The sequence below is a fragment of the Bubalus bubalis genome, chromosome 11 (assembly GCF_019923935.1).
Source record: "Bubalus bubalis isolate 160015118507 breed Murrah chromosome 11, NDDB_SH_1, whole genome shotgun sequence".
Lineage (NCBI taxonomy): Eukaryota > Metazoa > Chordata > Mammalia > Artiodactyla > Bovidae > Bubalus > Bubalus bubalis.
In genome coordinates, this window is record NC_059167.1 from 91,169,519 (window position 1) to 91,196,510 (window position 26,992).

The 26,992-nt window shown below is 38.4% G+C and overlaps 1 protein-coding gene and 1 non-coding gene across 7 annotated transcripts in view; one reads left to right on the plus strand and one right to left on the minus strand.

Annotated features, from left to right (window-relative positions):
- TXNDC16 (thioredoxin domain containing 16) overlaps positions 1 to 26,992 on the minus strand; it is a 103,049-nt gene that overhangs the window by 57,620 nt on the left and 18,437 nt on the right. For all 6 annotated transcript variants that reach the window (XM_025296341.2, XM_025296340.2, XM_025296343.2 and 3 more), the window contains 3 exons: positions 12,190 to 12,311; positions 6,188 to 6,278; positions 1,724 to 1,874 (listed from right to left, as the gene is read on the minus strand). In XM_025296341.2, the coding sequence (XP_025152126.1) occupies positions 1,724 to 1,874; positions 6,188 to 6,278; positions 12,190 to 12,311 (364 nt within the window). The remainder of the gene's footprint in view (positions 1 to 1,723; positions 1,875 to 6,187; positions 6,279 to 12,189; positions 12,312 to 26,992) is intronic.
- On the plus strand, positions 11,637 to 11,741 carry LOC112577910. The gene has a single exon (XR_003102109.1). It is a non-coding gene; the product is annotated as a U6 spliceosomal RNA (small nuclear RNA).

Below are 26,992 nucleotides of genomic sequence, written 5' to 3' on the forward strand. Positions count from 1 at the left end.
AGCTGTGGGCTAGGGGCCTCAATTTCTTTTCACATGACTTCTCCTCAGGCTTAATGTCACAGCAAAGTTGCTGGGTTTCGAGAATGAGCCTGTCATTATAATAAGATGCAGCTGTGCTATGTATCTACAACAATTAAATGTCCAGGAACCCTATCTGCTTAACACACAAACACACAGATTCTCCAACCTGCATCTATTTTCATATGTTTAGAAGTGAAACAATGTATATAATTGCAATGATCATGCATCCGAAGTTTATCAAAAAGTCTGAATCCCAGCCTCCATTTTTATTAATGTTTATAGATAACGTTGACTGGTGAGTAGACAAAATCCTGAGAATTCTTAATATCCCAAAATGGAAGAAAAGGAAATGAGGATGGAGAGAAATGATGAAGAATTGTACAATGAACTTATGAGGGCTTTGTGGGGAAGTGGAAGATCAAACCAAAATCAGAGGATCTTCTCCCAAAGGACCTAAGATAAATATTTCCCTCTCCCATGTGAACAGAAAGGAAAAAGACCTATATACTGTTTTGTTTTTTCTTAGTTGCTTGAAGTCAAAATCTAACCAAATAACAACTGACCAGAATAAAGAACTCAGGAATGAAGTCAGTAGAACTGGGACTGATGAGCTCTGAATCTATTTAAATATGAAAGCAGGGCTATAGAACACAATATAAATATTATAACCTTTACAATGTAAAATAACACAAAACAAAAATCTGGAGGATAAAGAGAAACTGAGATGGAAATAAATATATGAAGTTAATATTCTCATCTTTTACACCAAGGAGTAAATCAATATTATCTAAAATGAAAATAAGCAGTTTTCTTAAAATAATAATTTTTACTTCTCAGTGTTTTCCATAATCATTTCAACACTTAAGACAGTATTTCCTAAACAGCCCTCTAATGATGAAACAATTTCTCAAGAGTTCCATAATTCCTCTAGTTTCTTATGTTTCTTTTTCTTCTAGTAAATTCAAATACGATTAAATCTAATGCTTCTTACTATAAAGCAGCTCATGCAATATGTGCCCATGAATCCATTCATCCCTCTATCTGTGTGTATCTATGTGGATGCAGAGGTTGCATCTAACAGTTCATTTCTGAATGATGGGAATTGGTGGCTTTAAAATTTTTCATTTTTTATACTTTGCTGCACTTTTGAATTATTTATAGCACATATGCACAACTTTTATGTAAAAAGGATATGATGAGTGAGAAGGCCTATTGAAGGTTTTACATATGCTCAGGACAACCCTTTAAACTTCCAGAGAGAAGTCAGTTGATCAGCTACCGAGTCCAAGAGTCTTTCAGTCTGACACTAAGGAAAGTGAGACACCAAAAATTCTATAATGCAAATATTTATAAACTTTTAAAACAGGAATCAAAACATTCACAAAAAAGGTCTTTTCTTAGCCTATGATGTAATCTTTGTGATCTTAGAATGGTCACAGTTCATTATAACTATCATTATAATTACACAATGCTATATTGGGTTGTTCAAAACAACACTTCAAGGCATTAAAATACCATTTTATGAATACACAGTTTATCCTCTAATCTACCTGTAATAAGGTACTACTCCTAAATCTGCCTACATGAAATAAATATGTTCAAGGGGAAAAGATATAGCTCATCTAAGTTAAATGCATATCTATAAATCAAAACAATAAATTTTACATATGAATTATCTAACATATTTAAATAAGACACATACCAGCAGAGGTGCTTCCATTGTCTTAATAAATCGATGAATGTTCAGTGTAGTCAGTGACTGTTTCATCAGTATTCTCCTACATGGCTGGGTCAAGTCCAAGACTTGTTTACAGTAAAAAAAGTAGAGATGTGGATATTCTATATCCTCAGGGCTGCAAATTAAAAATGAGGGACAGACCAACTTCAAGCTCAATGTGTGATTCTTCTACTATGCAGAAAGACATAATAAATCTCTTTGTCCTAAGTCTCATGCTATTGGATTACTGTTTTGGTAAAAGCCTAAAACAGTATAACAAAATTAAGTGGACCAAAGCAAAAAAAGAGAATAAAAGGAATTTTTGAGATGTATAAACAATTTTTTTTCCTGAACTGTTTCATATGGTAACTTTTAAATTAGGTTAGAGACAGGTCTACACAATTATTTTTAAATAAAAGACTGTCACCTTGAGGACAATGAGATTACCTTAAAATATAGTTGCTTTTCTACAGCTATGCTAAATAAAGCTTTGTAACACAAATCTTCTAGGTTTAATTTAAACCCAAATCTGTTTTGAATAAACTTCAGCCAAAACATGCCTTAAGATAGACACCATGTGACACTTTGTGAGAGTTAGTGAGTTTGTATCTGAAATATTAGAAAACCCAGAAAATGTGGCTTATAATTTGAGTTTTGGCATTCCCTTCAAAATGAAAATTCAAAGATAAACTTATAGTAAGTAAGGTTTGCCAAAATAAAAATAACATTTTATAAATATCCATATGGCATTAGTACAGTCTGGCAAAATACTGCAAATTTTTATTTCTACAATGTTATTTTAATTATTGACACATGTTTCAACTGAGCGCCAAGATTCACTGACTTCAAATTTCATTACAAAGCGATATCTAATAGATTCAATGATTAAAGAAATGATCACTCAAAGATTACTTAATGCCTACTATGTTAGGCCCTGTGCTAAATATAAAAGACAAAGATGAATAAGATATTTCAAATCCTTGAGGGGCATGGGCTAAAGGACATATATTTAGTTAAAAAAAACAAAACAAAACGTGGTTCATAAGTACTATAATATACAGGGTCTATGAGAAACAAAGAAACATTTCATTCTGTTCAAGTCAGGGAAGAGAAGGAAGGAAAGGGAAAGGAAGATCATCATAGAGATTAAAAACAGTAAGAGAATGACTTCTCCAAGAAGATAAGACTAAGGAGTATTTCAGACAACAGGAACAATACAGCCAAGGCCCCAAAGTACATAACTTTTTGGAGGGAAACCATAAACAGTCACATATTACTGAATGGTAAGTGTTGAGAGCAAGATGACCCAGCTAGGTTGGACCACATACCATAATTTATGAAATAATAAAATTATGTTAGAAAGTTATCTAATCAGAGATCATCTGGTTGTAGGTAACAGAAACCAAAAAAGTGGGGGTAGGGGGAACTTACTAGTTTAAAAGGGTATCTCACAGAATACAAGGAAAATTCAAGTAACTAGATCAGAGAACAAATGTACAGATCTGAACAGCAAGAGTTCAGGGTCCTTCATTTTGCATTAACACTTTTTAGCTCCCCACTCTTTCTGCTTTATTTCTACATGGGCAAAACATTCAGTAAGCAAGACAGTTAAAGTACTGTATAACCCAGTTTCTCCCATGTTCAATTCCAAGTTCCTGGAAGAAGACATTTCTTTTGCTCAGGTAAGCCCATGGATTGGTTGACTCTAGGTCAGGTGGCCACCTCTAACTTAACAGACTGTGATAAGTATGAAGTAGGGGTAACACCCTTCTTGGCCTATACACAGATACTTTAAGAAGGGACTATGGGGAGGTAGCAGAAAGTACATGTGTCTCTAGAGCATGCTATCGCTTTTACTACTCATCATATATACCCTTTTTTTTTCCTTACCATTAAAAAAAAATTGCTATTGGAGTTGTGTTGATTTACAATGTTGTGTTAGTTTCAGGTGTACAGCAAAGTGAATCAGTTATACATAAACATATATCCGCTTCTTTTCCCACATAGGTCATTACAGAGCACATATACCCTTCTTAACCATTTCAAACATACTCAGGTCCAACATAACTATTAATACACAAGATTATCCAAAGTTATCACCCTGCAAGAAGAACAGTACCTAGAACACAGACGGCATTCAATTGATAATTGTTGAATGAGAAAATGAATAAAGCAAAGAAAAAATAAAAAAACAGATGGAAGAAAATATACATTCATCTCTCCTCCATTAAGTAGTGGGGCTTCCCTGGTGGCTCAGATAGTAAAGAATCCGCCTGCAATGCAGGAGACCTAGGTTCGATCACTGGGTTGGGAAGATTCCTGGAGAAAGGAATAGTAACCTACTCCAGTATTCTTGCCTGGGAAAACCCATGGGCAGAGGAGCCGGCAGGGTCCATGGGGTCACAAAGATTTGGAAATGACTTAGCAACTAACATGTCTCCATTAGGTGACAACTCAAAGTCATTGTTAACTACTTCATCTAGAAGTGATGTCATGTGCTTAGTTGCTCAGCCGTGTCCGACTCTTTGTGAACCCATGGACTGTAGCCCACCAAGCTCCTCTGTTCATGAGGATTCTTCAGGCAAGAATACTGGAGTGGGTTGCCATGCTCTCCTCCAGAGGATCTTCCCAACCCAGGAATTGAACCAAGGTCTCCCGCATTGCAGGCAGTTCTTTACCATCTGAGCCACTGACTACATATTCTGAATCCACAGTCCTTCCTTACCACATCGGGGCCAACTATGATTCCTCACCACTTTGTTAGCCATGAATAAACCTCTCCAATGTGTCATATACTAACAAATTTATGAAAAACAGAATAACTGTATGTTTTTAATTCTCATTTTAAAAATGGAGACAAGCAAAAATCTTTCCAGAACATTACCATGTCTAGTCGTTGATCATCGTATAGTCTGGTCTTGCTGAACAGATTTGTAAGACAAATGAGAGGACCCATACCTTGCCAGTAAATATCCAACCCTCTATATTTGAAGCATGTCACTGTTATTAGCAATTATTCATTAGCAGAAAAATAAAGAAGATGGTAACAGAAGAGAAAGTACAAACAATCCTCAGAGAAACTGTGGGGCTACCCCAGAATCACCATGGGACTGAGAACAGCCGGGTTCCCCCATCCCAAGATGGGAATCTGGCAGTCTCCACTGGCAGTAGCAAAGAGGCTGTCTAAACTACTGCTCACTGTATCTTGAGATGCAGTGACTACATATCATAGAGCTTTATGATACTATCAGCAGGTTTCTCAAATTGTTAAGAATATTAATTCTTATACAAATAGTAAACATGCATCAAAGTTTTCTTTAACTCAATGAGGGAACTAGCAGAATGGCAGTTCATTACGAAGAAGAGGGGAAAAGGAATGTTGGTTGATATTGTACAGAGCAATAAATTTTCTTTGCAAGTACTTCATTCTTTGCCCATGCACTCCCAACAACCCCCCCCAAAAAAAATCATTTCACTTTATCAGTTTTCTATGCACTAACATCCAAATTTACCAAACTGTAAAATATCTGGGATTTAATTGTGTGTGGTTTAACAAATAGTCACTATTTTCTGAGCGGTGAGCAAGAGGACTCATTAAAAACTCTTGCATGGTTTTAAAAGGGTCACACAATCACCCTTTTGCCTTGCTTTGGATTAATTTTCTTGAATAATATTTTGAAGCCAAACTTAAAAGTCATTCAAATGCACTGGTGTTCCTATGTCTCTTGTGTCCCTATATACTAAATGGAAGAAAAACTTTACCCCTAGGTTGCCCAGCCAAAAAGAGTCCAAAGAAGGTCTCTACCTACAACTGTAAGCTAGAAACTAGACAAGAAAATTAAACATTTAGAAAACATCTGTTCAAAATTGTACTCAAATATATTTAAGATTTTTCTGGTATAGTAACTGATGGAACTCTCAAAGAATCTCTAGAGCTTAGTCATAAAAGCTGTTATTTGATCCCCTATCTGATTACTGGGGTAGATATATTTCTAAACACATGACCACTCAAGAGATCACATCTGTGGCTTATCCATATTGTCTTGGTTCACCTTAGTTTAACATCACTTCTGTATCTTTAAGCTCATTTTAGTACAGCCCTTGTGGGTCAGCTGGTAAAGAAACCGCCTGCAATGCAGGAGACCTGAGTTCAATCCCTGGGTTGTGAAGATCCCCTGGAGAAGGGAAAGGTTACCCACTTCAGTATTCTGGCCTGGAGAAGTCCATGGACTGTATAGTCCATGGGTTCGCAAAGTGTCGGACACAACTGAGAAACTTTCACTTTCACATGATAGTAATGAAGAAGATTTCAGGTTTCATTTATATATTCACATCTGCTTACGATTCCTGTCAGATTAGTCCATGCTGTGAGAGTACAACAGAAATGCTGAAAAAGTAATGTGAAATAGGTGAAACTTAAAATAGTTTACTTATGTGTCTTATACATACCCAATACTTTCCAAAACGGCAATTTCCGTGGTTAAGACAAATTGGTATGTGGTCCCATATACAAAAGCAGTTTCCATGACAGCTCTGTGCTCTAAAAAAGAGAGAGGAGGGGAGAGAGAGGAGAGGTTAGTTTGTGTGATTCTATTTGAATACTTTCCTACACCCTTTTATGCTCTACGATGTTTAAAGAAAAATCTTTTGTAGGGATCCCAGTTGGGAAAATGCAGGCAGTTAAAGAAGTTATAAAAAGTCTGTTCTAGTCAAGTCAAGGTAAGAGCAGAACTAAGAGGGAGTTAAAAATGAGTTATACTTGAAGATATACAACAAATATGTGATTTTTTTTTCCCAGTAGTAGGGCAGAGAGTATGAATTCACCACACAACTTTTATATGTTGTACTTTATATATGAATATGTCTGTATGCTATTTATGGCTTATTTTTTTAATCAAACTTATTCTTATCTAAAAAGAGACAATTCTATAAGGTATATTTTTAAAATTAACAGTTCCTCTACCCTTGACCCCATTTCCAATTTCCAAGGGACAACTACTTCCAACTTTCTCACTCTTTCTTTAGGTATTTACCTTCAAATCCCTAAATGACACTCTTACACTCTTATTTCCTGATTATTTGTGTGTGTTAGTATTGTCTACTGACTTCCCACTATGAAAGATGATAAATAGCTCTCTTTTCTGAAACCTCATTCCACAAATGTACACAATTCTATCCCCTCAATTTGCCCAATATAGTTCTAGTTTTTATTAGATCAATAGTCAGTTTTCATATTGTTCAGTTCAGTTCAGTCGCTTAGTCGTGTCTGACTCTTTGAGACTCCATGGATTGCAGTACACCAGGCTTCCCTGTCCATCACCCAACTCCTGGAGCTTGCTCAAAATCATGTCCATCGAGTCGGTGATGCCATCCAACCATCTCATCCTCTGTCATCCCCTTCTCCTCCCTCCTTCAATCTTTCCCAGCAGCAAGGTCTTTTCCAATGAGTTAGTTCTTCACATCAAGTGGCCAAAGTATTGGCGTTTCAGCTTCAGCATCAGTCCTTCCAATGAATATTCAGGACTGATTTCCTTTAGGATTGACTGGTTGGATCTCCTTGCAGTCCAAGGGACTCGAAAGAGTCTTCTCTAACACCACAGTTCAAAAATATCAATTCTTTGGCACTCAGCTTTCTTTATAGTCCAACTCACATCCATACATGACTCATGGAAAAAACTATAGCTTTGACTAGATGGACCTTTGTCAGCAAAGTAACGCTTTCTAATATGCTATCTAGGTTGGTCGTAGCTTTTCTTCCAAGGAGCAAGCATCTTTGAATTTCATGGCTGCAGTCACCATATGCAGTGATTTTGGAGCCCCAAAAAATAAAATCTCTCCTTGTTTCCACTGTTTCCCCATCTATTTGCAATGAAGTGGTGGGACCAGATGCCATGATCTTCATTTTTCAAATGTTCAGTTTTAAGCCAGCTTTTTCACTCTCCTCTTTCACTTTCATCAAGAGGCCCTTTAGTTCTTCCTCACTTCTGCCATAAGGGTGGTGTCATCTGTGTTATCTAAGGTTATTGATATTTCTCCCGTCAATCTTAATTCCAGCTTGGGCTTCATCCAGCCTGGCATTTTGCATTTTACATACAAGTTAAATAAGCAGGGTGACAATAAACAACCTTGATGTACTCCTTTCCCAATTTGGAACCAGTCTGTTTTTCCATGTCCAGTTGTAACTGTTGCTTCTTGACCTGCATACAAATTTCTCAGGAGGCAGGTAAGGTGGTCTGGTATTCCCATCTCTCGAAGAATTTTCCAGTTCGTTGTGACCTACACAGTCAAAGGCTTTGGCGTAATAAATAAAGCTGAAGTAGATGTTTTTCTGGTATTCTCTTGCTTTTTCAATGATCCAACGGATGTTGGCAATTTGATCTCTGGTTCCTCTGCCTTTTCTAAATCCAGCTTGAACATCTGGAAGTTCATGGTTTCATATTGTTGGGACTCAGTAAATACAATTTCCTTTTGAATTTTTTCACTACAGTTATAACTATCTTTTTTAAAATTTTTGTTTAGATTCCTTGCTAATTTATTCCTAAATTCTTCTGGAACTGTCTAAGCTCCCCACCCCCACCCCCCCAACAATACTTCAAATGTATCTGTTTTACTATCTATTCCCTCTCTTTGCAGACATTTCTGCAGTCTTCCAATTTGCTCAAATGTGGACTCTGCTACTCAACCTACCCCAACTTTCATCCTCGGAACTCACTTTCATTATTGTCCTGGGGATTCTCTGATTCTCACTCTTGTGTTGGGGCCTTGGCCTGTTACCCTCATCTTCTGGACTAATTTGTTCCCTTGCTCCCATTCTCTAGCTCCTCTCTGGGAGAGGATATATGGAATAAACATTTTTTGCAACCTTACCTTTCTCCAAGTGGCTTTATTCTACTTTCTTACTAACTATAGTTGTCTGCATATAGAATTCTAGGTTCAAGTCATTCCCCCTAAGAGTTTTGAAAGCATTCCTCTATTTTCATTGGCTCCCAAATCCAAAGTCATCCTGATTCTTGATCCTTAAACCGCATACTTTTTTCTTTCTGGAAAATTTTAGAATAGTGTTTGTTCCCAATATTCTAAAAATTCAAAATGAGATCCTGTGGCATGGCTCTACATTTAAACACTGCTGGGATTCAGTGAACCCTTGTAATTTGGAGGCTCAAATCCCTCAGTTCTGGGAAATTTTCTTAAAGCATTCCTTTGACAACTTCTTCATTTCCATATCTTATTTTCCCTTTTTTTTCTCACTGCCATTTCCAGGTAGTTATCTTCCCCTCCCTGACCTAATCTTCTATCACTGGAATCACATTTCATCAGATTATTCCACTCACCACTCTGCCTTGTTGGAGTCATCTACTACCCCACCCAGGGTTAATCCCCGCATCTCATGAAAAATTTAGCTTCTGTCACACTGTCACGCTCTCCTTGCAAAATCCTAGCTTTTCAGTCCTTGGTCTTATCTGGAAACTCCAGTGATTTCTCTTCAGCCCTGCCTTAACCACTCATAGCCACTGTCCCACTTCAGGCTTGTAATCACCAATCTGCAAATCCTCCAAATTTTCAATGTCTAGCACTCCCCGCCAAAAATAAACACACACACACACCCTTCCATCTCTGGGTCACTCGTCTAGTACATAACCTTAACCTTCCCGAATTTACAGTCTTAACCATTTTCACTGTCCTTCACCCACCTCAGGTCCTCTCATCCCTCCTAGTCCAGCTTAAATTCCATGGTCAGTCTTTATAATCACTCACCCGCCTGTCTAGCCAAAACACAATCCAAGTTAAATCAAACAATCTGCCTATTCTGCACTTACACCCATAAAAATGAATATGACTGGGGGAAGAAAACAAGAACCTGCCAGCATGACCACACCCATGGTCTCACTTTAGATTACTGACATCAACTATCACTGCTGTGTAACAGCCATTCTTTGTTTTCAGGCCTTCTAAAACAACTGGTTCATCTCTTCTTTCCTCACACTATCTGATCACTTTATTTCTATTTCATTAAGAAAATGAATCACTTAAGTAAAACCAAAAGTTCCCAGCACCGTATGTATCTGCCCCCTTAACTAAATTGATGCCAATATTCTCTGTCTTCTCTCCTAATACCATAGGTGAATTTTCCACTCTCCCAGCAAAGAGCCACCCCTTCCCCCATTCACTAGATTCCATCTACCCTAGTCTACTCAAAGATGTTGTTCCAATAATTTTTCCTTCCTTTTTCTCCATAATGTATTTTCCTTTTTCCACAAGATCTTTCATGTCAACACACAAATAGGCTTCTTAAAATATTCATCACTCAACCCCACATACTCCTCCAGCCACTGCCTCGTATCCCCCTTCCCTAAATAGCAAAATCTTATATGAGACTCCATAGTCACAGTCTCCAGTTGCTCTCTGCCTATTCTCTTATACCCTAGTCAGGCATTTATCCCTACCACTCTACAAAAATCATGTTTATCAAGGGCATGGGTAACTTCATATTGCTAAGCATAATGGCCAACTGGTAGTTCTTATCCTAATCAATCTTTCAGCATCCTTTGATACAATTGCTACTATCTCTTCACTAAAACCCTATCTTCACTTCATTACACACAGGTCATTCCTTCCACCTCCTCTACTGACCTGTGAATGATGAAGTATCTAATGAGTTCAGTCTCTTTTCCATCTAGCCTCACTCCCTTCATGGTCTCCTCTGGTCTCACAACTTTATGTCATAAATGTATATCCCTAGTCTGTATTCCACCATCAAATGCAGACTAGTAATATCCAACTACAACTACCTTGTTGATATCTCTACCTGCCTGTCTAATAGGTATTTCACAAGTATGGTGTCTGAAAGTCGATTGCAGAGCTTTCTTCTCCAAACTATTTCCAGTCTGCCCCACCTTAGTTATTAGCAATTTCACCATTCAGGGAGGGAACTCGGGCCAAAATCCTAGAGCCTTGTCCCTGCTCTCTCAGTCTATATCCAATATGTCAGAAAATTCAGTACCTCTTACAATCCAAACTACTGCTAAAATTCGAATGTATTTCCACTGCCATTGCTGCTGATACCCTGGTCCAAACCACCCACCACCATCTCCTGCCTGCATTATTGTTATAACTTCCTGATTTTCTCCCTTATTCTACTATTGCTCCTTCTACTCTATTCCAAACCCAGAAGTCAGACTGATCCTGTTAAAATATAAATCATGGATTTCTGGCTCCACTATGGCAGTGTAAGTCTCTGTACAGTTCATCCCTCTTACTGACTTTAATTACAGACTGTGGACAAAATACAATAACCTGAGGGGCCCTGAAAAGGAAACAATTAATAGGCTGATTGTGGGGTATTATTTTACATATACATTAAGTTTAAACTATGTAGCCATCAAGCTTTATGTCTGTAAAAACAGAATTTTCCAATAAATGATTTTATTTCATAGAGCATATACAATTTTAAATGTTTTTAACAACATTTTATACTAACATGTCCAAGTTATAACCATTAACATAAAAATCATGAAAGCATAATTATTATTTGTTCATAAAACATTTATAAATTTCTTTATGACAAAATTACCTATTATGGCTAAGGTGATGTCGAAACTTTTTAAAAGTCAAGAAAAATATGTCATAAACAGCAAACACCAAAATAAAAATGGAAGCCAAGTCAGTCAACAACATTTACCAAATACTATAAACTACTGAAAACTAAATCAGGTACCATGAGGACTGTTAGGAAATAAAAACAGTAATAGCAGACACAGAGCACCTACTATATGACTAGAACCTTTTTATTTTTTCAAATTCACTTGGTTCTCACAATAACACTAAGAGGTTGGCACAATTATTTTCACCATCTTAGTGACCAAGGAACAGATTAAATAAATCAGTTGTCCAAGGTCATGTGCTTGCTTCGGCAGCTCAAATACTAAAATTAGAATGATACAGAGAAGATTAGCATGGTCCCTGCACAAGGATGACACAAATTTGTGAAGCATTCTGTATTTTTGGGGCTTTCCAGGTGGCGCTAATGGTAAGGAACCCGCCTGCCAATGCAAGAGACATGGAAGACGTGGGTTCGATCCCTGGGTTGGGAAGATCCCCTGAAGGAGAGAATGGCAACCCACTCCAGTATTCTTGCCTGGAGAATTCCATGGACAGAGAAGCCTGGCGGCCTACAGTCCATGGAGTCACAAAGAGCTGGACATGATTGAAGCAACTGAGCATGCCAAGGTCATACTGTAAGTAGGTGGTGGAACAGGGAGTCTAACCTAGGTGTCTGGCTCCAGAGTTCTTGTTCAATCACTATACTATGCTGTATACTTGAAGAAAGAAAATTTAATGGTAAAAGATCCTTTAAACTTATTTTAAAACATTAAGATGGTAGTTAAAATACATTGTGTTAAGTCCTTCAACATAGATGCACAGCAAAGATTAAAGCAAAAGTCGATGAATACCTGGTGTTCCAATGGCTCTGACATATGAGAATGCAATGTTTCTTTTCCCTTTTAGAGCATTTTCTATGTTCTGAAGGTCACCCAGGGTGGTAATATATTTTACTTCATTAAAAAGAAGAGCACTAAAAAAAAAAAAAGAAGAAGAGCACTGAAACAGATATAACTGGTAGAAAAATCTGATAGGCACTTAGTTATTTAATACATATTTTGAGTAAGTTAAAGAACCTAATCAAAAAAGAAATTTAATCTTCTGAACAAACTCTCAGTAGTAAGAACCTAAGAGTTTCAATACTGAATTAAAATCACTCTCGAAATCATTATTCTGTCACTGAGAACATCAACCAGGGACAGTTATGAGAAATAACTGCTTATCCTCTATCACAACTACCTCAATATAAACTATATTTACTAACATTCTCTTCTGGCCAAATAATCCCTTACAAACCTCTCAGCCATAGACACATTTGAGCCCTTCACACATCTAAACTAAAGCCTTCTTTCCACTGCCTATAAGGCCCTGCATGGCCTACATCTTGCCTACTTCTCCAACATCATTTTGTTCTACCATTCCTCATGTCTACCCTACTTTAGGCAACACCTCAGGGTCTTTGCACACACCGTTCTCTTTGCAGAAAGCTATTCCCTCTGCTCCTTCTCATATATACTGCCTCAGCTTAAAAATCTTTGACTTAGAGAAGCCTCTCTTGTATAAGTAGGTCTGCATCATTTTCCTCTTCAATTTCATAATATTTGCTCCTTTGTAGTTCTTTATAATTATTTTTATAATTATAAATTTATAATTATTTATAATTATTATTTTATAATTATAACAATTATAATTTATAACAATTTATAATTATTCATATATATTTTTTTACTTGCTTATCCCTGCCTCTCTCATTAAACTGTTACCTTCTTGAGGCAGGGACTTTGTCTATTGTGTCAGTATTTCCATAATAACTTAGACTAGAACCTGGCACATTTAATGTATAGATTAGAATAACTGATCACATTAGTTCATTGAAAAGAATCTCCTTTTAAAAATTTCTGCTGCTAAGTCATTTCAGTCGTGTCCTACTCTGTGCAACCCCATAGACGGCAGCCCACCAGGCTCCCCTGTCCCTGGGATTCTCCAGGCAAGAACACTGGAGTGGGTTGCCATTTCCTTCTCCAATGCATGAATTCTCTGTAACTAACAACAAATTCCACTTAATCTCTACATGCATATCTCTGTCTGTATGTGTATTTTTGTTAAGCTAGACTTTATGAATTTTGAAAGTTGTTCCGAGTCCACTTACTTAATAAGCAAAAATGTTAGTCACTCAGTTGTGTCCAGCTCTTTGTGACCCCATGGACTACAGCCTGCCAGGTTCCTGTGTCCATGGAATTCTCCAGGCAAGAATATTGGAGTGGGTATCCACTCCCTTCTTCAGGGGAGCTTCCTGATGAGGGATTGAACCTCATTGCAGGTGGATTCTTTACTGTCTGAGCTACCAAGGAAGCCCAAGGTTCATTCCAATAAATTAGTCAATCATAGTTTCCTCTTATTGAAAAACATAGCACTTTCCATTAATATAGCAATTCTCAAATTTTCTGGTCTCAGAATCTCTTTAAACCCTTAAAAATTACTGAGCTCTTCAATGGGTTTGCATGTATGTAGGTTTCATCTATCAATAGTTGCCAAAACAGAAATTAAAACAGCAATTTAAAATGTTAATTCGTTAAAAAATAAAAATAAACACCATTGCACATTAACACTTTTTATTAAAAATAACTAAAATTTTCAAAATGAAAGAAAAGTCTAATAAAAAGAGTGGCATTATTTTACACTTTTGTAAATTTCTATAACACCGAACTAAATAGAAGACACGTAGATTTTCATATTTGCCTCTTTGTTCAGTCTGTTGTGACACCACACACACGTCATGGAGTCTTTAGAAAGTGCATTCATAAAAAAATGAAAGTGAAAAAGGCAAATATCTCAATATTATTAAAAAAATATCATAACTTCAAGGGCACCCTGAAATGGCTGCCCTAAGTTACACTGCTTAAATATTTACCTACACATTACAGATTTCTTCTACTTTTTAAAAGAAATGTGAAACTTAAACTTCTGTAATTCCCAGGGCTCTTGTTTTATTTTTAAAAGAAATATTTACTGTGCAGTACTCACTATTTCCTAGATATTTCCACATGTTTTCATTTAAATCTTCAGGTGGCACTAGTGGTAAAGAACCCACCTGCCAATACAGAAGATGTAAGAAATGCAGGTTCGATCCCTGGGTGGGGAAGATCCCTTGGAGGAGGGCATGACAACCCACTCCAGTATTCTTGCTTGGAGAATCCCATGGACAGAGGAATCTGGCAGGCTATGGTCCACAGGGTCACAAAGAGTCAGACATGACTGAAGTGACTTAGCACATTTAAATTCTCAATAATATTCTTGGGAAATTTCTTGTTCCACACACACAGAGGAAAGAATCTCAGGGGTTAAGTAACATGCTCCAAAACATACCAGTAGTCACTGGTAGAGATTTTCAAACCTAGGTTTTCTGACACTTTGCCTGTAACTTTCTAAACTATGTTATTACTGACCCCTCATAAATGGTAGGACTTCCCTGGTGGCTCAGATGGTAAAGCATCTGCCTACAATGTGGGAGACCCGGGTTCAATCCCTGGGCCGGGAAGATCTCCTGGAGAAGGAAATGGCAACCCACTCCAGTATTCTTGCCTGGAAAGTCCCATGGATGGAGGAACCTGGTAGGTTACAGTCCATGGGGTCGAAAAAAGTCAGACATGACTGAGCAACTTCACTTTCACTTTTCATAAATGGTAAACCAGGTAAAAAGAGAGGCAATCAATAAATAGCAAGAAAGTCTCAGTGGCAATCTGGGTTACTGGCTGCTTATACATTCTGGCTAGCAAGACCAGAATTACCCTCAAGTTACTTCAAAATCACTGGGAGGCACCATCTAGTGAACGTAATCGGGCTGCAATGTAAATTCTGCTTGGGAATTACATCCATCCATGTATCTTTACTGCTCCAGCAGCAATTTTTTTTTTTTTTTTTTTTTGCTTCAAAAATCAAACCTAGGAGTAGAAATCTAACCTTTTCCTCAAAGACTGGCAAGTATAAATTAATAAAAGCCAGTGTTTGGGGGGACCCACTTCCCACATGTCAGGCATAGTGCTAAGTATATTATAAGTAGTGGCAATTTATCAGTTTGGGACTGACTGACTCTCTTGCTTCAGAAATTCCCAGTTTTCTGTCTTCATGGTGAGCAAAGTCCAAGTCCCCTCATACAAGCTGATCATTTTGTAAATTTGCCTTTCCAGGTTCTCTGCTGCTAGGCTGTATGGCCCAGAATCACTTGTCTGACATCCTAAACTGGGAGCCAGTGATGTAAAGAATCAGGGACGGTGCAGAATTATTTCCAGAAGCAGTGGCAGCAAGAGTCAGCTTCAAAGGCAGGCATGACAACAACACTGCTAGCGCCAGCCGCAGTGCCAGCAATGCAGGCTGCGGCACTGGATGGCCAGCAGAGACGCAGCAGTCCTCCCGAGACTGGCTCTGTGTCACGGCCATGACTAACTCACAGCCACATAAATCCGAGTCCAGCTCTCCAACCCTTCTAGTGAGACTGAGAATCCCTATATCCTCTCCAAATTCTTTTCTGCTTAAGCCAGTCAGACCCAGATTTGGGGGTTTATACCTAAGAACACCCAGGTACGCTCTTAGTCTTGCTTAATTTTCATGGCAACCATCTGAGATCAGTACTATCATTAACTCCATTATGTAGAAAAGGTCATGGGACTTAAAGAGGTCATCTTGTCTAAAGTCCCAAAGCTTAAGAGTCATTATTCACGAGGTAGGAGGAGGAGAAAGGGAGGACAGAGGATGAGATGGTTGGATGGCATCACCAACTCTATAGACATGAGTAAGCTCTGGGAGTTGGTGATGGACAGGGAGGCCTGGTGTGCTGCAGTCTACCAGGTCACAAAGAGCAAGCGAGTGATCCACGAGGTAAGACACTTAGGGATCTCTAGGATCCATTCCACGAGCCAGTGCTCCTTTACTCCAGTTCCTAGGAGGAGAAATGGGTTAAAGGTAAAATCTGTTTTAGGATTTTCCTGCTCCAAAGATGTGATAAAAACACGTGAGCCTGCTCTGACCTGGGGGCTCTTCCTGCCCCAGAAAGGCCTTCCTTTCCCTTGGCATACTCTTGCTGAGACTCTCCTAATACAACCACTAGGCACATAAAATATATGGTCAAGACTTCAGTGGGTGTCAGAAAAAAAAAAGGGAGGGGGGTACTCAGCAGTCTACTCTACCCTGCTTTTAGAGCAGCAGGTTGCTTAGCCTTTTTTTCAGGAAAAAAAACCCACTTTTTATTATGTTCTGTCACTATTCAAATTCTAAAAAATTCAATAAAAAGGAACTATTACCTTGTATTTTACCAAAACCCTTAGGGCAAAATGAAAAAGAGGGAGGAGGGAAAAGAGGGAAACAGCACGGGGAGACAGACAGACAAGTTACTTTATCTAAATTAATTACAGTTGGCCAGTGGGTTCTGCATTCACAGATTCAGCCAACTGTGAATGGAAAGTATTCCAAAAAAATAATTCCAGGAAGTTCTAAAAAGCAAAACTTGAATTTGCCATATAATGACACCTATTTACACAGCATTCACACTGTATTAGGCTAAGTAATCTAGAGATGATTTAAAGTTTACAGGAAAGTGTGCATAGGTTGTATGCTAATATGTAAGGGACTTGTGTATCTGAGGATGCTGGTATGGGGGAGAGGGGGTCAGAAAGGGAGGGGGGTTAGGGGGTGCTGAAACCAGTCCCCCTCAAATACTGAGGGATGACTGTATATTACACAAGGCAGATCCATGTATAAAATGAAATATCCCAAATACTTCAACATTTTCTAAATAATACAATTAAAAAAAAAAAAACTGAAGCCAGTGAAACGTGAATTGAGAAAACAAGTAATAAAGTTCAAAAACATCAGGAAGGGACCAGCCTGGCTCAGGAGTTTTAGAGGAAGATATTTCCAGTAGGATCTTTCTCCAAAGCATCAGTCTTGGTCTTTTTGTCATATGTTATACATTCTCCTCTCGGAGAAGGCAATGACACCCTACTCCAGTGCTCTTGCCTGGAAAATCCCATGGATGGAGGAGCCTGGTAGGCTGCAGTCCATGGGGTCGCTAAGAGTCAGACACGACTGAGCGACTTCACTTTCACTTTTCATTTTCATGCATTGGAGGAGGAAATGGCAACCCACTCCAGTACTCTTGCCTGGAGAATCCCAGGGACAGAGGGGCCTGGTGGGCTGCCATCTATGGGGTCGCACAGAGTCAGACACGACTGAAGCGACTTAGCAGCAGCAGCAGCAGCAGCATACATTCTCCTACTAGCTTACCACTTAAAAAATTCTTATCACCAGAAATAATCTTACAGGCTTATAACATAAGATTTCTGCTCCTCTAATTTTTAACAACCAAAAAGTGAAGCTTCCCAATTCATTCTTCTACCAATCCGATATTTTCTGAACACATAAAACATGTCACACACGATGCCATGCTCTGGTAGAAGGATTGTGTATAAGAGGGCACACTCTGAGGATACAACCATTACTACCAAAACAGGATGCTTGCAGTGTTTATAATATTAGTTACTACCAAATTAACAAAGAGCTGTGAGGAATTCAAATCTAAGACAAGTAATTATTTTATTAAAGTTTCTCCCAGTATGTCACTATCAAACAGGAACCCAGGTGACAATACTGGGTACGAACAAATCTGATAGAGATAAAGAATTTAACAATAGTTCACAACCTATCAGAAGGGACCAGCCTGGGCACAGCTCAGGAGTTTTAGAGGAAGACACCTCCAGTAGGATCTTTCCCCAGAGGCTCTATAGCAACACCACCTAAAGTCACAGTACCCAGGCTCTGCAGTAATGTGTTAAAAATAAACTGTTAGCAGAAATTATGATAGTTGAAAATAATTCCCATAATATCTGTAGTTCATATTATTGTCAGGAGTATATTAACCTTAAGAGGAAAGAAACCTTCCATTTGACTAAATATTGCCACAAGAATATCAATTAGCACACCTTAATAAAGAGTTAATGAGATTTAAGTGTTTCTTTACAGCACTAGACAATCTTTCCTTTTTGGATCATTTGATAAATTTCTAGACATCAATAATGACTAGTAGGGGAAATGGCCTTTATTGGCATTTAGACTGTTTACCATCTGAGCCACCAGGGAAGCCCATCTTTGAGATTACAGTGCCTCAGTCTCCTATATCTCTATCTAACTTGCCTCAGGAGTGTTACATAAGGTTTTCTCAATCAACAAATAAAGATTAATTGTTACTTAGTGAAGTAACACTAAATATTATCTTTTTCTAAATATTACCTTTCTTAATGCCATCTTAAAGCTGGGAAGTGAAATTTTCCTTACAGTTACCAAACTTTTTGGCTATATATATTTTAGAAAATAGAGCTAAGAATTTTTAGACTCTAAATCTATAATCTTACCTCTATTTTAAATTTTATTTATTTTGCACATTTAAACACTTTTGTACAACTCAAAAAGTATCTGAAAAGTTGAAGACTGAAAAGTGTACCTCTAATTCTTTCTTCCCATTCTAGCTTTCCCATTCCATTTCCATAAACCAATCATCAGTTTCTTGTGAAACTTTGAAATATTTATACTAAATACATACAAGAACTGAAGAGCCTCTTGATGAAAGTGAAAGAGGAGAGTGAAAAAGCTGGCTTAAAATTCAACATTCAAAAAATGAAAATCATGGCATCTGGTCCCATCACTTCATGGCAAATAGATGGGGAAACAATGGAAACAGTGAGAGACTTTATTTTCTTGGGCTCCAAAATCACTGCAGATGGTGACTGCAGCCATGAAATAAAAAGACGCTTGTTCCTTGGAAGAAAAGCTATGACCAACTTAGCATATTAAAAAGCAGAGACATTACCTTGCCAACGAAGGTCCATCTAGTCAAAGCTATGGTTTTTCCAGTAGTCATGTATGGATGTGAGAGCTGGACTATAAAGAAATCTGAGTTCCAAAGAATTGATGCTTATGAACTGTAATGTTGAAGACTCTTGAAAGTCCCCTGGACTGCAAGGAGATCCAACCAGTCCATCCTAAAGGAAATCAGTCCTGAATATTCATTGGAAGGGCTGATGCTGAAGCTGAAACTCCAATACTTTGGTCACCTGATGCAAAGAACTGACTCAGTGGAGAAGAACCTAATGCTGGGAAAGACTGAAGGCACAAGGAGAAGGGGACAACAGAGGATGAGACGGCTGGATCGCATCACCGACTCAATGGACATGAGTTTGAGCAAGTTCCGGGAGTGGGTGATAGACAGGGAAGCCTGGTGTGCTGCAGTCCATGGGGTCTCAAAGAGTCAGACACAACTGAGGAACTGAACTGAACTGAAATGCATACATGCTATAAATATATATTATATATGCCTCTGTTAGAAGACTATTTCTCCTAGATATCTCAGTGTTCCTGCACAGTCCAGCTCTCCTGAAGATGAAAACTGATAGGACACAAAGATGGAAAATGTCTCCTCTTAATCTTGTCTTCTTTTCTCTGGAGCCATCTGCTTCCATTCAAAGGTAATAAAATCTTTCTTATCTCCCCTGGAGCTACACTCTTATATTTAGGGACAGAAACCTTTATATCCCACCCGAAGCAATTTACTTAAATTCCAGAGAAAAAGATAAGTGCTCTATCTCTAGAAGGAAAAAGTAGATATGCCAGCTCCTATATAAACTCAGAGATACATAATTTAAGCTTTTCTCCAGACCTTGCTGTAAATACAAATGTTAAGAATACAGCGTTCACCTTGCAGCTCTGTGGAGAACTGGATAAAGCAATCCAGTACTATCACGTTACTCTGACTGCTGTTATTGCTGTGTGTGATCGCCGATTCCAAGACTTGGCATTTCTAAATGTATATATGTAAGGAGGTAACATCGAAGACCCTTCTGAGTTTTAGACTCTAACGCTTCCTTTCTTATACACACAGAACTCTGCTATACTCTAAACACTTGGTTTATGTCATTAATATATCCTGAAAAATCAATGTGTGAAAAATCTTCATAGACCATTAAGTCAACATACTTTTAATCACTGATGTTTTAGGAATATTTTAAATGTCCTACCAAAAAAAAAACCCCAAGATTTAATTGGCCATTATGGTTCAAAAATATGCAGTTCTATAACTATTTAGTGTAGGATTACCTTAGTTTACACTTTTTATTCTAAGATTTTACTAACTCAATTCTTTCTCTATTTTCTGAGACTAAGAAATTGTCTAAAACCTTAATCTTTTCTGTTTCAAGTATAAATAACTGTAGACTACTAATCACATACAAATTTATCAGTATGTGTGTATTAGAGGATAATGGAAGAAAAGAACCCATTTACAATAGGAATAGAAGACATAAAATGCCTAGTAATAAATTTTACTGTCCAAGCATATACAAAGAAAAAAACACTACTAGAGGATACAAAACTTGAATAAATGGAAAGACATCTGGTTATGGGATGGGAAGATTCATTCAAAGATGCCAAGTATCCCTAAAATAACTTATAAATTTAATGCCAGTAGGATTTAGTCAGGGAGAAGAAGAAATTGGACAACCCAATTTTAAATGTCACATGTAAATAGAATAAAAATGTAATTCTAGAAAAAGAAATACGAAGGGACCTGGATCTTTTGGATGTGCTGTGTTGTGCTGTGCTTAGTCGCTCAGTCGTGTCCAGGATCTTTCAGACAGTATATTATAAAGCCTCAGTAATTAAGGTAACAGTAAAAAAAGAAAAAAAACAAGACAGATTAATGAAACAGAAAGTCCAAAGTAGGCCCAAATATATATGAGCGTTTAGTATAAAAAGTGGCATCTTGAAAACTGAGATTAATCTCAGTTCTGTCCGGATAACTATTTAACCACCTGATTACTATATAGCTAAATTCATTGCTCATACCATTCACCTAGTTAAATTCCAAATAAAGCAAAGATTTAAATGTAAAAATTAACCATTAAGACATTAAGAGAAGAAATACACCCACATAAATAGAATCTGATCTTTGACAAAGGAGCAAAAGCAATTTAGTGGAGAAAGGCTAGACTTTTCAAAAAAGGGTGCTAAAGCAACCAGACATCCACATGCCAAAAAGTGCACCCAGACACTGACTATACACCTTTCACAAAAAATAAGTCAAAATGGAGCAGAGACCTAAATGTAAGACATGGAAGAAAATCTTGGTGACCTTGGACTTGGCAATGAATTTTTAGATACAACCTAAAGCATGATCCATTAAAAAAATTATAGAGTTGGATTTCATTATTATTAAAAATTTCTGCTCTACAAAAGACACTGTTAAGAGAATGACGAACAAGCCACAGACTGGGAGAAAATATTTGCAAAACATATATCTGATAAAGGGCTTGTATCCAAAATACATAAAAGAACTCTTAAAGGGCTTGTATCCAAAATATATAAAAGAACTCTTAAACTCAACAATGAGAAAAAAAGAAAAAAAAAACACACACACACATTTACAATATGGGCAAAAGATCTGAGCAGATACCCCACCAAAGAAAATATACAGATGTCAAATAAGCATATTAAAAGATACTCAATATCATATGTCCTTAGGAAGTTGCAAATTAAAATGAAATACCACTACACACCTAACAGAATAGCTACAGTTAAAAAAAGAAAGAAGAAAATTAGCAATACCAAATGTTGGTGGGGATGTGTAGCAGCAGGAACTCATTCAATGTAGGTGGTAATGCAAAATGATACAGTTTGGAGACAGTTTGGCAGTTTTTTACAAACCGAATCAGCCTTAAAATATGATTGAGAAATCACACCCCGAAGATTTAACCCAAATGAGTTGAAAAACCACATCAGTAGAGAAAACCTACACACGAGCGTTACAGCAACTTTAATGATAACTGCCAAAACTTGGAAGCAAGCAAGATGTCCTTCAACAGGTGAAGAGATAAACAGTGGTATATCCATACAATGGAATATTACTCAGCAATAAAAAAGAAATGAGCTACCAAGCCATGAAAAGACATGCAGGAATCTTAAAACATACCGCTAATTTTATGTAGCAGCCAATCTGAAAAGGGTACATGCTGTATGATTCTGAAACTGAGCCCCCTCTAAAATCAAGTCCCCCTGACAACTTTATGATTAATTTCTAGATCCAAAACTGTATTCCCTTTCTTGTCCCCTCTGACCTCAACCCTGTGCTAACTGAACAGTAATCAACAGTCAGATGACTAAACAGTTGTCTATAACACTGTTAACATACTAAAATTGCTATCATGGATAACTTATCATTAACATACAGACTCAGGTTTTTTCAGGGCAGGATGAGCTATCAGACCTCCCCACCTCCCCAACACTGCCCCCCCCCGGGTCATGGTCCACCCAACCAGATGTTAGTAAACTGTAGGTATCCTGACTTCTGAAACTACAACTAAGAAATGTCACTAGACAATGAATAACCCCAGCTTCTCTGTTCTTCTCCAACAGCTCCTAACTCAGAGACCAAATTGGAGTGGACCTGAGGTTTGTCTCCCACTCACTTGCTCAGCAGCCTGCAATAAATCCTTACCTTGCTGCAGTCACTGTCAGAGCTTGGCTTTCTGTGAAACTCTGACACATGAGCCCTTTTTCTGGGTTACAGTTCTATCTATATGACCCTCAAAAAGGTAAAACTATACAGTAAAAAGATCAGAGGTTGGGGAGTGGCAGAGAAGGACAACTAAGAGGAGTGCAGGGGATTTTTAGGGCTGTGAAACTTACTGTTTGATAAATAACGATGGATACATGTCATCATACATTTGTCAAAACTCATAGAACTACACAACAAAGAGTTAATCCTAATAAAAAGTATGCACTTTGGTTAATAATAATGTTCAATATCAATTCATCAACTGTAACGAAGGTACCACACCAATGTAATATGGTAACAGAGGACACTGAGTACAGAGGAGAAATGAGGAATTCTCTGCATTGTCTGTTCAATTTTCTGTAATCCTAAAACTGCTGTAAAAAATAATCTGTTAAGTTTTTAAGTGAATTCCTTTGTAACAAAAGCAAAAGGGAGACCTTGGTACAACTTAAAATCCAGAAGTCAAAAGAGAAAAGATAAATTTGACCTGATAATATTTTTTTTTTAAATAGGGAAATTCAAAAGATAAATGACAAACAGGAAAATGTACAGTTTCTATCTCCTTTATATACAGAAAGTACTTTGCAATTAATAAGAATGAAAGTTCAAAATGTGATAGAAAAAAGGGCAAAAAATACCCAGCAACAAGTTCAGTTTCATTTCTATGAACAGTATGCAACAGAAAAGAATACAAGGAACTGGGTATTTCAAACTGATGCTCTTAGCACAAAGAAGTAGGATGATGGCTTAAGAGGCATTCTCTTTCTTCATGGAGGAGAAAAAAAGTACAGCTCTGATATGGCATACTATTTATTTAGCACAGTTCTTCAAGATTCTAAATATCATTACTGAAAATTTTTATAAAATACTGTATTCCACAAGTCATTTTTCTTATACTTTAAACAAAAATGAGGTCATTGCCTTTTTGGAATTCTACTTTCTTGATATTTCTTTTTTTTCTGCCCAGTTTCTTCTTCCACTATATGTTTGTACTGTCCTACAATGCTCCCTAGATGACCTACGTGTTGACAACACTCCTCAGGAATGCAAATTCCTACAACTGCCTACTGGAGACTCAGATAAGATGAGCATCTGACTTATTAAACTAGACTCATTTTTTCCTGTAACCTTGCCCTTCTTCCTTTGCCTATCTCAGATGGTGATCAGATCAGATTTGGGGTAGAGTGAGGAGGGAAGGAAGGAAAAGAAGAGATCAGGGATTATTCAAATTAATCGCTACCAAATTCAGTTAATTTCACCTCTTAGAGGGCTTTTCTGAGAAGGCAACGGGAACTCACTCCAGTCCTCGTGCCTGGAAAATCCCATGGACCGAGGAGCCTGGTAGGCTACAGTCCATGGGGTCGTGAAGAGTCAGACACAAGCCACTTCACTTTCACTTTTCACTTTCATGCATTGGAGGAGGAAATGGCAACCCACTCCAGTGTTCTTGCCTGTAGAATCTCAGGGACAGGGGAGCCTGGTGGGCTGCTGTCTATGGGGTCGCACAGAGCTGGACACGACTGAAGCAACTTAGCAGCAGCAGCAGCAGAGGGCTTTCCTGGTGGCCTGGCGATTAAGAATTTGCCTCGCAATGCAGAGGACACGGATTTGATCCCTCACTGGGGAACTAAGAGTCCCATAGGCCGTGGGGCAACTAAGCCCATGGCCTCAAGCCCGTACACTCTGGAGCCTCTGTTCCACAACTAGAAAGTCTGTGCACCCCAACAAAAGATCCCACAGGACACAACAAAGACTCCTTGTGCCACAACTAAGACCCAACACAACCAACAAATAAGTATTTCTTAAAATTTTCACCTCCTCACCATTAAAAAGAAATCGCCTCTTTGCTATCTTTATTTCCCTAGATTCTACAATGGCCACACAATGGTATCTACATGTGTGTGGATCCCATGGACTTGTCTCTCACCCACCAGACAGAGCTCTTAAGTGCTAATCTGATCACATCTCTTACTGCCTACAATCTTCTGCTGAACAATCAGGTTAATTAGGACAAAGAGTAAAAGTCACAACCAAGCCTTTATTTATTCACTTCGACAGTGCTAGAGGCAAAGGGGGAGGAGAGACACCAACTCCAGAAGCTCCATTCCCTTCCCCAACCACAGAATAGCTCCAGGCCAGAGCCACTGGGCACAGGAGTCATCTCATTCCAAGGAGCCCCAAAGAGCTGGCTCCTATCTCTGATGTGAGCGGGCACCTTCCCTCTATGAGGCCTGCTAGACAAAGCCTGCAGCCGCCTGTGGTTGGGCCTGGAAGATCCCACAAGGATTGTGGTCCAGAGCCGGCCTCCTCACCCTTCACTGGCTACCCCAAAGCCTCAATTCCTTCTCATGGTAAACAAAGATCCCCTCCGCTGACCCCATGCCAAGTTCTCTGCTCTCACCTCCTGCTTTACATACATTTGAAAGGCCAGTAAAAACTACCCTCTCCAAACTGTCTTGACCTCCCTGCCTGGGCTCATAGTTCCCTCTGCTTCTTCCACCTTTCATTTCTTCACTGAGCAAACCCCTGTTTATCCTTTAAGACCCACCCCAAATGCTACCTTCCTTCAGGAAGGCTTTTTACCAAATATCCACCCTCATTCTAGACCCAAGGAAATATTCTCTACCCTGTTGACATTTAAGCCCTTATGAAGCTCTATTTCACTTACTATATAATATTTTCTGTTTATTATATCTGTCTTTGCAACAAAATGCTAAATTCTTAGAGGACAGAACTGTATCTTATTCTGTTTTGCATTTCCAATGTCTTACAAGTATCTGGTACATAGGAGGACCCTGGGGAATACTCTATTTGTGGTATTAGTGTTCTATAAATCAGCCTTTGTACAGCAAAGGAACAGGACACCACAGAAGGACTGAATGACATAAGCCCCACAGGCTACCCAGTTCAGGTAACAGGCTCTCCAGCTCGGGCAGCCTCTCCACATCTACTGCCCAATAGTTTCAAAACCACCTTTGTCATGGAGCTAGCGTGAACCTGCTGCTCCAGAATTTGCTGTCAAACTTGTCAAAGACAAACTTAGTATCCCCTCCCCCATCCCTTAAAAAACCTTTCTCTGATTCTTCACCCTTATTTCTGGGTCAAAGATAGTCAATGGGTGTCCACTGTAAAAAGAGCATAAATGAGTAAGCTTCTTGAGAACTAATACATCTATGACTTGAATTTTTTGCTAAGCTTTTTATCACCCCCACTATCAAGATAGCCATCCCTTCTTTATCCTGGGACAGCCCAGGAGCTCTTTGGAATTCCTTCTTCAAAAGACCATCTCTTACCACTTACAACTGGCTGTTCAGGCCACAGGCCTCAGGGTTCACGGTTAGCAGAGATTTCTAAAGACTATTCACTAATATTAGTACTGGAACATGTGATAACCACAACTTTTCACCTTTGAAGTTGAGAATGTCCTGTAACTTAAATTTCACCCAGGGCTTCCCTCATGGCTCAGCGGGTAAAGAATCTGCTTGCAGTGCAGGAGACACAGGAGATGTAAATTTGATTCCTGGGTTGGGAAGATCCCCTGGAGAAGGCAATGGCAACCCACTCCAGTATTCTTGCCTAGAAAATCCCACGGACAGCAGAGTTTGGTGGGCTACAGTCCATAGTGTCACAAAAAGTCAGACATGACTGAGCTACTAACACTAACTTTCACCCAAAGTCTCATTTTTGTGAGAATCAGGTAGAAGAGAAGGAAGATGGGAGCCACACAGAAAATAAGATACTCAATTTCAGAAAAGGTCTCAGTGGCAAACGAACCACGGTAAACGTTAAATTGAAAAAGTCCATGCAAAGTCATGTCCTGAAAAGTCGTAGCTGTTAGCTCTGTCACCAAAGATATTACTGCTTCATTTGAGGAGGAATGGACTCCAGGTGAGTCTGAATCCCAGGCCTAATGATTCCGTGCTAGGAGAATTAAATTAGATTCACTCCCTCAATAAACATTCAATATGTGCTGAGGATATCTGAAATGTTTCTGTACTTACAGAGCAGGCACAGAGCTACAGACTCCAGAAAAAAATCAGGCAGGGGTGAAAAGGAGG